At 46.3% G+C, this 13,492-nt stretch overlaps 1 protein-coding gene across 1 annotated transcript in view; it reads left to right on the forward strand.

Moving 5' to 3' along the window:
- l(2)gl (LLGL domain-containing protein l(2)gl) overlaps positions 1–11,759 on the forward strand; it is a 58,157-nt gene extending 46,398 nt beyond the window's left edge. The window contains exons 20-23 of the mRNA XM_075685265.1: positions 124–350; positions 4,880–5,296; positions 6,544–6,753; positions 8,482–11,759. Coding sequence (XP_075541380.1) covers positions 124–350; positions 4,880–5,296; positions 6,544–6,753; positions 8,482–8,500 — 873 coding nt within the window. The 3' untranslated portion in view covers positions 8,501–11,759. The remainder of the gene's footprint in view (positions 1–123; positions 351–4,879; positions 5,297–6,543; positions 6,754–8,481) is intronic.
- Positions 11,760–13,492: the final 1,733 nt, after the last annotated feature.

Below are 13,492 nucleotides of genomic sequence, written 5' to 3' on the forward strand. Positions count from 1 at the left end.
GGTATCATTATAAGTAGACGGCACTGCACAATTTTAAATGACTGGATTCGGCGCTACATATTGGGAGTGCTGTTTTCATTGTTCACAAGTTTTCTCTACACGTGCGTGTTCTCTGTGTTGCAGGTATTCACACTGCCAAGCTTGAAGCCGTTTGGAAAGCTAAAACTGACGGCACACGAGGGAGCTCGGCTGCGCAAGTCTGCCATAGCACGCTTCCCGAGCCGTAGCGACCCTGCTCGCGTGGAGTACTGCCTGGCGGTGCTCTCAAACTTGGGTGAGGTGGCGCTCCACTCACTCCCCGACCTGCGCCGCCAGATGCTCGAGGGATGCCTGCGCCGTGAGGACATCAAGTGAGTGAGAGTGTGGCCACGTGTGTGACAGTTTTCGCAGCAGTAGCTGTTCTCGGCTCTCGGTGAGCCACAAGACAAGTGGCTTGACAAAATCTGTAGTTTCCCCAGGTGCCTGCTTGCTAAGTGTCCTGCCATCACGTGTGTGTCATAGTCCAATGGCCATGGTGGGTCGCTGCTCATTTCGACGTCGCTAGTTCAGTCCCGGCCGTGGTATTTGCATTCCGATGGCAACGGAATGCAAAAACACTTGTGTACCGTGAAACCCAGGTGGTCAGAACTAAACCGGAGCCCCCCACTACGGCGTGCCCTATAATTGGATCGTGGTTTTGGCACATAAGACCCCCGTAATTAAAACAGAAAAAGTTTTCATTCGAGGAAGCTGAACACTGAACACTGAAAAGCCATACGGGCCATGGGGAAGATGAATGCGAGGGGACACGTCAGGAGTCGGATCGCCTCTGCATGGTTGCTTAACCCTTCGAGGGTCGATTTTTTTTGCCATATGCTACCTCCCAGGGTCAATCTTTTTTATTGCAGATTCCAGTTCTTCTTAGGGAGTTATTTCTAAAAAATTTGCCGTAATCTTTCTAGGGTGACTGTAAAGTGAGAAAAAAATATTTTGCGTTGGTGTATATGTATTCTTCATTCATGAATAACAACAGTAAAAAAAGAAAATAAGCTTATAAGAATTGAAAATTTGATGCATTGTTCTAGTTCAAGGATTTGAAAATGCACACACGACAATATTTCGCAAGATTCAAATGTTCCTGCTGTTGCGCTAATATGTACATCGATAGCGTAATCGAACTGCATAGGTGCGCGCACTCAATAAAACTGTGTGGTTGTGTGCCCGTCAAAAAAGCAAAACGTGTGACAAACTTCCGCTAATCTTATCGCCAACAAGAGGCAATTAGTTTTCTTGAGTCTTAAGAAAAAGAGAAAAGAAGCAACGGAAACGCATGTACGGCGACATTGTTCCTATGCGCACCCCTTTGAGCACTAAACGAGCGAGAAACAAGCAGTCGCCCATTGAGTGATTAGTAACGAGATAGCCATCAGTTTTGCAAGCACAAGAAGCTGAAATCGCCCGCGGAACAAAGCCCAAAATGCCGCCCACACGCCAATGCACGAGCGGTAGTATATAGACGCGTAGGAGCGAACTAGCGTAAAACAAACCATGCAACGAAAACCGAGGGAGGGAGGCGCGCCACACGAATTCACTGTATTCCCACATAATGGCAGCACACGACAGAAAAGAAAAGGTTAGGAAATTGGCGCGCTTATTAAATGTACAGACGGCGCCGTAAATATACGACATCGACCGTTGTGGGCTTCGTTCGCGGCGCCGTATATTTACGTCATTGACCCTCAAAGGGTTAGATATTTCTCTAACACGTTTCATTGTAAACCAAAAAAAGAAAAGAAAGAAAGAACTGTAGTTCAAGAGCATTTCAAATGTTTCCATTGACACTAAGCTGGATTTCATGCGGTATGTTGTAAGCAGTGTCATTACTGTAAACATGGTCTTGTAAGGGAACCTGCTGGAAACGCTTGTATTGAGACACAAAAGTTGTTTTAATAGAAGCAAACATAATCATCTTGTAAGGAATTCATCTAACCTGGACTGAGTAAAAAAAATGCATTTATCACATCACATAAATGAAATTGAACCTCTTCATAACTAAGTCACACTTGACGTGGAAATGCCTTCATTATATGCTATATTTGTCAGAAGCATGTACAGTAGAACCTCGTTGATATGTTCCCGTTAAGTACGTTTTCTCGACGCCAACGTTCGCAATCGAGAACACAAAAAGTAACCCAATAGAGATACGATCATTTTTACCAGTTTATATGTTCCCGGAAAGCAAAATTTTTCGACACAAACATTTAGTGTGTCACCAAACTGTGATCGTATGATATGTTTTCCGGCCGCTGGATCCCATGTAAACAAAATTCGCGAGATGCGCGTGATTGAGAACAGCACATAGCCACCCGTCGCACGTGAAAATGACGGTGAGCGTTTTCTTATTATGGCACCAGCAAATTTCTGGCCCGGGTCGTCGCATGCCGCATTCACAGCTGTCACCGCCAAACCTGTTGGATAAATAAGCATCTTCACTAGGGATGGGCGAATAGTGAATTTGAGGCTCAAAGCACATTCAAAGCAAATAGTGATTTGGTCAAATAATTTCAAATCGAATAGTTTTAATAGTATATATCGCATATTGCAGCAAAACCTCGTGAGATTTCACGGGATCGAAAAAAAAAAATGTCCGAGTCCAATTGAACAGAATGTCGCATTTTCGAGAGTATCCAGAAAAGAATAAGCAAGTGCTTACTATGTCAACCCACTCTTATTAGTAAATTCATGAGAAAATCCTTTTGCTATTTTGCACAAAATCTGTGTTGAAGCTGCAATTCTCTTCATATCGTGACTGATCGGCTCTTGCAGCAGCGACCGAGGGCTTGCAATTTCCTTTGCAGCACAGCCGCGACGCGCGCCATCATGTGTGACACACGTTGCACTAGTGTGCGTTAATCTCAACTATTTCTTCACCAGTGAGCTGATTGCCAACAGGTCACATGTCCATTGTGATGTAGCCTGTGCTCATCCTCGACAGCTTTGCACTGAGTCAAAACAAAACAAACCGTTCGCCGCAATCACTACCGAGGAAGCCGCAGCCGCTATTGACGCGATTATGAACGGTGACTCTGTGGTTGCTAAGGCACCGAGACAGACCGAAACTAATGTTCACTGCATCAACTGCACACAAAACTGCAGTTGCTCTCTATGTGATCGCGGATGGCGACTATGCAGTTTTTTTAAGTATGCGGCCGAAGCACGTATTGAGTATGAAACTACTTTCTGATGCAACTGCTTCGGAAGAAACCGCGGCCGCTATCGACGCGATCACGGATGGCGACTATGCAATTAGGAAAGCCTGCAGCCAACACGGTGTTATGCATGGCGGTAAACGCAAGAATAAAGGCTTTGATGGCATGAATAGGCACGAAACGTTCTGGCGTTTTCAGTTGTGTACTATTTCCGCTGATGGCTATGTACATGCGGACTCTGCCAGTTTGTTTCGGTTGGACGCTAGTGCCGTTTTTGCTCTGTTGCGTCACACATTTCTGGCTCTTTAATGCAAAAACATATAGCCTTTAAAATTGACAGTTGTATGGCAGCCATAACGTTTAAGCATAGCCTCTAATACGTCTATATGTACTGGCCTGCCGTGGCTTCCGGCTGCCTATTCGGGAGTGCCAAGTAATTCAAAGATATTGAATATTTGAATTCAAATTGAAGCAAATAATGAATAAAGAATAATTCAATCGAATATTTGCCAACACTGAACGCCCATCCCTAATCTCCACATATCTGTTTTACAGTGCGTGGTGCATAGTGCCATTGTTAGCGTACCGCGCGCTTTTAATAGGTGATAATTCAAATGCGCCGGCATTCATTGCTGCAAGCGGCGCAATGTGGACATCACCTTTCACTTTGGTGGCAGCCGGCATCGCCCACCAGCTTGATTTCGTTTCGGTTTTCGTCACCATTTTAAAACACCACGCAATAGGAAAACAGCAAAATGCATCTCGGGCCGGAACGATCTGCATGATGATTCACATTACGTAGATGTCAACAATAGTTGAGTCTGTCAAATTTTTTTTAGTTACTTCAGGTCTTACGTTTTCCCGGTTAGTACGTTCGTTCCCCCCCCCTTTTTTTTTCCAAAAACGTGTGAATGAGGTTCTGCACTTGTCACATGCTCACATCAGCCAAAGGCATTCTAGATTTATTTTGCTATATCCAATAATTTGTTATATCCATGTTTGTTATCGAAGTTTGACTATACATAGTTTTAAAGAACACCATAGCTGAAGCTCAGTGTCACTGCCAAGAGTGGAAGCTGCCTCATGTCCATGTTTCAAGCTGTTCGCGAGGTTATCATGCCAACAAGATGATCCAGCAGCAGGTAATGTCAGCAAGCCATGCAGGCAAATCGTTCTGAATGAAACGAAACAAGCATGAAAAAGCAAACATGTGCCCCAGGACATCCTTCAAATAAAAGACATGTTTCTTTGTATTTCTTTAGTTGTACTGGTCCATCTTTAAGGTGAATGAACTAGCCATCACTAGAATAGACGATCTTGCTACTTCCCTTGTTTTTTTTACAGGAGTTGCACCATGCGTTTCGGTTTGTCATAATTTTGGTGATAGGTGCTGTCCAAACCGCACAGAACAGTAGTGTACCGCAACATTGTACTTCATGCATACGTCATCTCTGCTTTCGTCCTGTCCTTTGTGCTGTTTTTACCTCCTTTATCATGAACCAACCAGCCAAATTCAACACAAACCTGCAACGTTCATTTTTTAACACCAAAACAGCTTAGTAGCCTCCCTAAAGCGTGGTTCAACTCCTTGATTCAGCACTAAATGTGTGCATATTCATTATACCTTTTTCTTTCTCTTTTGCTTTGCTATACGTAACTAATACTTCTTTTTTAACCTCACCGTAACCCAGTGGCATCTGCAGCCTTGTGTTCACCAAGGACGGCGAAGGCTTCTACCTGAGCTCGCCGTGCGAGTTTGAGCGCTTCTCCCTGTCTGCCAAGCGGCTTGTGGCCCCCCACTGCCAGGTGGACCTGCCCGAAGGCGTGCGGCCTCAACCCCCACAGCCCCAGGAACCCCAGGTGGGCAAGGAAGAAGAGGCACCAACAGCAAAAGCTCCCGCAGCACCAGCCGCCGAGGGAGGGGAACAGAAGGAAGCCAATGACGAGGCTGCAACAACTAGTGAAGCCAAGTCCGAGGAAGCAATAGAGTCTGCAGAGAAGAAGCCCGAGTTGTCCTCCTCTGCTGCCACATCTCCGACATCACCAAAGGAGGAGTTGTCGGAAGGCGGTGACGACGACAAAGGTGGTCTGGACTCCCCTCCAGACAGGTTTGTGCACGCTCTTGTAGTGGTAGCCCTTGCAGGCACTTGCTAGGCTACAAATGGGCTGGTGAAGGCTGAATGTCCCAAACCATGCTTTGTCATCTTGCTGTTGTGTAGCATTTTAAGATGGCAACAGGAAACTGAAAGGAAATGGAACTGGTTGGTGGGTGACGTCATAATACAGTGCTGCCAGAGCAAAACATGACTCTCACCTTGCAACTGCCTGCAGCAGGGAACGGCAGCGCGTTTGTGGTTATCACCCATTGAAAGTGTGCAGTATGCTTCCAATGACACTTTGCCACACATGATGTGAATCAGATTGATCAAGATGCTTATCACAGTAGGGTTAGGGTGATAGCTGTGAATGCAATATGCAACGGCCTGCGAATTGATTTGCTATTACCAGAAGAGGAAACTCAAGCGTGTTCTGGCATTTTATAATTTGTCACGAGTAGGCACGTACTGCAGGGAAGCTGCTGTGGCAGGTGCCTTCTGCTCTAAATCTCATGTGCCTCGCATCTTTTGTTCACATGGGATCTAGCGGCCGAAAAAGGTATCATAAGATTGCAGTTTGGTGATGTACAGAACGTTGGTGCCAAAATATTGTGTTTTTCAGGAACGTATTATCCAGTAAAAAATAATCGTAACTGTAATGGGTCATTTTTTGTTTTCTCAATCTTAAACGTTGGCACCAGGAAATCGTGCAATGCAGGATCATATCAGCGTGGTACTAATTTTATCACTGAAGCGAGACATATTTTGTGCATCTGAACGAAAAAGGACAAGAAAAAATAAAGAAAAAATTCTCAGTGCAGTTTCCGACTGCATATGAAAGAAAGGCTTTCTTCGTGAATTGTCAACAAATCAAGGCGTTGGAGGCAGCATATGGTTCTTCGAACTGAAGTCACAATTGTAACGGTGTGAATTATGCTCACAAAATATTTTCAAGGCTGTGTTTGTACCATCCAAGGCAAGTGAACTGCATTAGGCAGGATGCTCCAAAGGCGTGGCACAAGGGCCTAACCTCTGCTTGATACGACTCATGGACATTTGCAAAAGTATCAGGAAGAACCATGCTTAGCTGTAGTGCCAAATTGACAAGTCATATGATTAAAGTTGCTGACACTCAAATTTAGAAGCTAAGTTTTAGCGTTGGTTTCTATCCATTTCGGGTATGTGTTGCAAAGCGTCACGATTCCTACAGGAGTTGTCGGACCCATCTCTCTCTCTCTTTGGGATGTTATCCAACCCAGTGGCATCAGCAGCCTGGTGATCACCAAGAACGAGTCCAACTTCACCACCACCACAAGCACAGTGGGTGACCTGAAATCCCTCGAGCTGGAAGACCTGCTGCCTGCTGACCACGAGGAACTGACTGAAAAGCTGCGCTCCGAGTGCAAGATTGAGGTGGTTCGTGAGAAGCGCACCCTCGTCGTCGTTCGGGAGGAGACGCTCGTCAATGGGTAAGCCTTGCTAATGGAGCCTGCCACCCATTTGTAATTTTCCTGCTCTTTCAGCCTCTTAACTGCATAGTCACCATATGTGTAGCTATGTATATATGTACTCAAACCCGCACATAACGCACGGAATTGCGCGCTAAAGAAAAGTTAGTTACCGTATTTACTCGAATGTAACACGATCACGGTTGCAATGCAAGGGCCGAACTTTCCAGTCACGTGAAATTAAAAAATAATAAATAAATAAAACTGCGATTGTAACACAAGATGAACGGAAGAAGAAATGGTATCTTTCTTCAAGAGACCACAATTTGGAAATAAGTTCTCTTAACTTATCGTTGTCTGGGGTGGAGACAGCTTTCCTTGGGCGGTATTCTTGGGCGATCCCATTAGGTCATTGGTGACTCAGCACCGAAAGCGTGCCCAATAAGTTTTTGGCACTGTCCTAAGCTCGCTATCAATGTGAAGAGCACTGTCACACATATCTTTCGTGGGGTTCGGTGCCAGGACGAGCCGAGTCTTGCAAAAGCGAAACTATCCCCATAAGTGATCGCCCGAAAATCGCATCATCTTTGAGCTTGTTTGAGATTAACTGCTTCTTTAGAGGCGGCACAGTCCTTCAATTCGGGGATAGTACCATGTCACCACAAGGTCCACAGAGCCCTTCCGACCAGCCTTGCATTTAAAAAGGGCCTCCCGCTGGCCATGCCATTTATGAATTGTTGACGTTGAGCCACCAACCGCGGTGGAGTTTCCCACCATCTCAGCCATCAAAATTGCTCGTCTCGCAAAGCGATCATTATGTCGAATACAGTAAGTCGCCATAACTTCACGAACATGTGAAAAGCTACAAGGTGCAGCAGCACCGTAATCATTGCACTATAAACAAGCACAGTGAAAGCACAGTGAAAGTGGCATTAATATTAAAAAAGAAACAAGTTTGGTTGGACAACTTGTCTAGGATTGCATTGAGGCTTTGAGGTACAGATTGCTAACATGACACTGAAAACCGCGGTATTTAGGGTGCAGTCCAACCCAGTTATAACAATATTCAAGTGCCACGAAAATTCCATTGTTATAACCGATAACTGTCATAACAGGGTTCCATGAAAACAAAAAACAAAACTGTAGATGGCATAGCTGTTCCAAGAAAAATATAATGGCGGGGAGGCCAGTTCTCCCCACCACCTTCCTCCATCCGCCTTCTGATTGTGTTGACTCGTTTAACCCTGCTTCTTGCACGCTCCAATCACGTGTTGTTTACAAGCCACGGCTGTCTGCATTCAAGAATGGCACTCCTATACCAACTGCAAAGAGGGGTCATGGGCGGCAAGTGATATACAAGCTCCGTTGAGGCATCACCTTGGTGGCCCCAAAAGGAGCCTTTTATACGATGCGGGATGGTTGCTGTGGCAGCATCTCAACTTGAGAAATGCAAAAGAAACGCTGGGACGTGATCGCCACAAGCATCTCGCCGCATACTTCCCACTGGCTTGCATGAGAAAACCGCATGTCCGTCAGCCTTGCTTGCTTTACATGAAGCTTGCTGACATCATTCTCCAAGGCATCCGTGTGCTCCATGTAGCTAGCTGGCAGTCAAAAACTTGGCAGTCGAAGCGTTGAAAGTGCCAACATTGCTTACTCTTGCCTGTTAATAAAACTCGATTGTAATCTGTGCCCATCTCTAATTTTCTGCTCTCCTGCTTTCTCTCTTTTCTTTTTTTCTCAAAACAGGAGCTCTCCTACAAATTGAACCAGCCTTCATCAGCTAGCACCCGCCGCTTGGAACCTTATCGTATTTCACACCATGTGCATTTGTTTTCATTTATTTTGTTTTTATTCCTCTCCACATAATTGTTTTCACATTGCAGCTAGTTCCTCTTAGCAACAGGCATTTCTTTTTATTTAATTTCCCTGTTACTTGTTGGTCTCCTCATTTTTTTTAGCCATTTCTTGCGCACCTTTTTTTTTTTCTTGGTTTAAGGAACAAAGCACAGTCCCACCACCCAACCACACCCACACCCACATCGTGTTAACTTGTGGCTGTGCAACCCTAGGCATGTGGGTGCGTGCACGTCCAGCACTGTAGAAGAGAAATAAGCTGCGAGAGAGAGTGGGAGTTGAGGGGCAGCTGCGTTGTACAGTTGGCTGCAAAAGTTCGTGAAACACAGGATTTGCAACAAGAAGCCAAGTCATCGCGAAACCTGGGCAACGTAGCCTCGTGTCTAACTGCCGCATAAATCCATGTTGGCTGGGGAAACTCGTGGCCCGTAAACTTTCTTGGCCAACTGCGCACCTTTGCATTTCCTTCCGCCTCGCAAGGGAAGGATCAGGAGGAATGTTTCTGTTTTTACACGTTTACTTTGCCGATGATTATACCTCCTTCCCCCACACTTTCCTCGGCACGTGCATTGCCGCTACATGACCGAGAGTGTCTCAAGAAAGCACAGAGGCAGGGGAGAAGAGGTTTTTCCTTGTTTTTACAGTCTGAAGTGCACGATGTGCTGCTTTCTTTTTTTTTTTTTTCTTTGTCACCAAAGAGTACACTGGTGACATCTCTGGTTGGCTAAACTTGTGCAGTGGTGCTTGGATTGGGTGTTGGGTATTCGGAGGCTCAGAAGGAAAAGCGGACTTCGGAGCACTGGCAGAACCACCATTCGAACGAGCGACAGCCCTTGTCTTTGCACATAGTGGCGTGTACTTTTTGACTGTGAATAAGACGAGGCAATCCGTTAATAACCTCTGCCTTCTTCCGAGGGTAGGCTGCCAGGGCTGTGTTTTACCCTTGTTCATGCTGAGCTGGTGAAAACAATATAGGTATCTGGGAAAAGGGTATATGCGGGAAAAGGAGCATGCAACAGCACTGCTGTTTCACATTTTGGTGTGCTAGGACTGCCAGGATACTCGAACCGTGTCGCCCTGATTCGATTGAGTACTGTCAGTATTTCGTCATTCCAAGTTTGGTGGTCGATACTGCAAGCACCGTAAGTGCCTTTACCTTGGCACAAATGCAGCAGCTCTCTGTGTTGTCATGCTTTAGCATGACAGGCACGAGTCTCAATGATGCAAAAAAGATTCTTGCTTCATGTTTCTCGAGGCCACCTTTGTTGAGGCATCTACGTGGGAATAGATCTCGGAGTAGCTCTTCCCACCTTGTATAACTTGGTTACTGTGTGCACAGCTACTACCCTGCTTGTAACTTCTTTCGGGGATAAAATAAACATAAGCCAGACATTTGAAATTGCAGGCAACGAAATGAGGTAGCAGCTGTGGTAGGCCAGATACTGGTCGATTTTGACCTCCAAAACAGCACTCTTCTTCCACTAATAGAAATATTAATGGCCTACGCTCGTATCCAGCCTGCCTTGACCGCAGTCTCCCGTCATTCGTTAGTTCGAACTGTGTTATTTACATTTCATTTGTCTGCAGTAGCGTCTCTAACTGTTGTTCTACTTGATTGACATGACGGAGCGAGTGCTACAATGTTATGTTTAATCGCGCACCGTCAAGAGACGTTGGCACTACATAGAGACAGGTACGTGCTATGCGTTGAGGCCACAGAGCGAGGCTGTGCAAGCTGTTGCACATTTTTGTGCTGCAGTAATTGCTTCTTTGCTTTTATTTATTTGTGGGCCTCCTTTTTCTCGTTTCTCTGATGGAAGAAATGCCTTTGCTTCATCGGCATGTGCAAAAAGAGATTAGAGATTTCTGTGTGAACTTGGGTATGTTGCAGCTTGCTGGAATGCCGTCTGCTTGTGTTCCGAGTGTCTTTTTTTTTGCATTTGCACGGTCGCAATCAAAGCTGCAGCATCCTGCTACGCTGCTAGTAGGGGACAAGCAGCCCAGATTTTTAATTTTTTCTTGATGTCCACGCCTAGTGCGACCACACTTGTGTCAACTTATACTATATGGTATACTAGAAGGACCACATACTGCACTTCATTAGGTGCGTCGCCCCATAGGGGCTGCTCATGGCACGTGTCTTTCTCTGGCCTTGTTTACACTCTCCCGCCTGCACTCCTCAATTTCTACTCAAAGTGACGGCGAAAAGATTTCACGCGGTTGTACTTCTTTCTCACCGCGAGCACAGGGGGCAACTGTGCTTTGTCTCGTCAATTCTGTGCAGCATACAGCCCAAGGCTTTGTGTCTCGTGTCAGCCAGTTGGTATAATGAAAGCCGAATTGTGTGTTCCAGTAAAGGGAGGAGGAGGAAGGCTTGCCCATTGCGCAATACCATGGCACTTCCATAAAGGTCCCGTTGAGTCTTGGTTGTGCGAAGGGCGAGAGCGTAGGAGCCCTTCACCTGGTTCTCTTTTCTGGTTGGTTGACACATTCCGTAATGTTTGCTACACTGCGCGAACTTAGCGAGACTGGGAGCACAGGATGTGCATTTCTTCACTTCGTTTTCCGCCCCGTCTCTCTCAAATCATTCGAAACACTTCTTGTTTTTACTCTTTTTTTGTTTTGTATAGGGGGTAAGGGGACAACAGACAAATCATCTCATAATCAAAAAGTGCCATTTTTCAGCCTTCCAAATAAGAAGAAAAGGTAAAGTGGGGAGAGGAAAAAGGAGCACTTCCTGGCAGTTTTTTTTTTACCTGGCTTTTCTTTTATGAGCAAGTGGCGGTGTTTGCATTTTTTTTTAAAGAAAAGGTCTATACATACTATATATATATATATATATATTAACGTATTTAAGGCTTTTTTTTTAAATTTCCTTGTCCTATGTTTATTGTGCTCGTCACCACAGGTCTTTTTCGCATGTTTATACAGGGCAGCTCTTTTGCTGCACGAGTGTGTTATGAGGGCAGCAGCAGTTCATATGAGAATTCTTCCACAGTACGCCTCGAATTATGCCACGGAAATGCCCATATTGGTGATGGTGGTACCTACAACTGCTATACTGCAACGTGGTGTTTTTTTTTTTTTTTTAATGCTGCAAGACTTTTTCAAGCTGTCTTTTTTTTAATTTTACCGGGCCATTTTCGAAATAAAATTTTTGAAAATTGTAATAGTTGTCATTTATTCACAGGCCGGACTTGATGGGTTCTACACAGAAGTAAAATTGTGAAGTCGGCACTAGCCAGATTTTTCAACGAGAGCTTCTTATTGCAATAGCAATTGTATGGACACTCCAGGCGCATTTTTTGCCGTTGGCGTCGCCGTGACGTTGGTATAATGTCCAAGGGCGATAACGCCGTATGCTGTATGTGCGAGTGAAAGCGCTCGAGGGGAGCAGACGACCGCGGCTCAGTTTGGCGCGCGCAAGGGAAGGAAGCGGAGAGCAAACTCTCCGTGTTCCGTCACGCGAAAGACAGAGGGAGGGAGGGGGTGGGCAGGGGGAATCTTCGTGCTCCGGCGGCAACTGCGTATTTCACGGCTGGGTGGTAGGGGAACACGATCGTAACTCGCGCGCCAAATGTGCAGGAAAGTGGGCGGGCAGACTAGACTACAGGGGCTCTGTGCTAAGTGTGCATGAACTCGCGGCCGGACTGCGGCCGCGATAAATATTCGCCCCGTTCGCTGTGGCGGCATTGCGTTCCTGCATTGCTCGCTGCTGCATCTGCACCATGGTGGCCGCGTTGCGTTCTCCTTCGCGACAAATGCAGCACGCGGATCCGGCTCGCTTCTTGCGCTGTGGGGAAGGTTCAGAAAGGTCTTCGACGCTTCCGATGTTGAGACGCGCGAAACGTCTTGAAGATGATGCACTGCCGGAATTGATCGCTCAAAAATATTGTTCTTGAATACAACTTACCCGTACATCACTTACCTCTGAACGTTGCCTTTGGTTTTCTTGCGCCATCGTGGCATATAGTACTTTTAGTCGACTTGAGAAAGCGTTTGCCAAGCAGATCTTCGTGGGTGAGTGACTGTGCTGTTGCATGCAGCGTCGTATACTGCAGTTTACATGCTTCGTTCGCGTTAGCCGGTCGGCATCGCACTTGCGTGTCGCGCCGCGGTGCACGCTTGCTCTCGGAAAGCTGGGGCAAGAAAGATACGTTCGGCCTTCCTCCACTCGGCGTTGTGTACTGCACAGCCATTGCTCGTGCTCGAGTACGTGTTCGAGCATCGACATTCTTGCGACGGCTCCAATCACGAGCGCAACAGGGGTAACGCACGCCGAATAGTGACGCCCATGGACTCGCAAATGACGAGCGAGCAATGCGCCTGGCTGCCTAGGCGCAACATGGCGCACCCGAGAGATCAGCGGTTGCGTACGGTTCTTCACTGTGCGCCACATCCGCATCGCTACCGCTTTGCCGCCAGGTGCATGCGTCGTCTGCATAGCGCTATTTAATAGCTGCTATGCAGACCAAGCCCAGCGAGCGGCTCGTGCCAGTGGGGCTCTGGAATAGGGGCTCCAACCGTCGTGCCTTATTTTATTTATATGCAATGAAGTTTTTACTCTCTCCCTCTCTAACGACAAAATTAGGCGATTACTAGCTCTGCGGCTTGTTCAAGATTACTCGGAGAGTGTACGCTAGGCATTTACAGTCAATTTTAGCCCAAGTGAAATTCCGTTGCAGTTGGCCTTTAAGCATGAAATGCTTTAAGCTCCCGTTGTTCGCGACCTTCAAGTGACTTTAGCCAAAAGCCAGAGCCGTTATCCGGGCACTCAAACGAAAACATGCGACCAAGTTGCGGGAACAAAACGTGATCATTCGGGTAACCAGTCAAGACCTCATTACATACGCTAGTTACTTCCTAAGCGAGTTGCAAAAAAATAGTGCTTCCGAGTTTTCCT

This window comes from Dermacentor variabilis, chromosome 3 (assembly GCF_050947875.1).
Source record: "Dermacentor variabilis isolate Ectoservices chromosome 3, ASM5094787v1, whole genome shotgun sequence".
NCBI classification, from domain to species: domain Eukaryota; kingdom Metazoa; phylum Arthropoda; class Arachnida; order Ixodida; family Ixodidae; genus Dermacentor; species Dermacentor variabilis.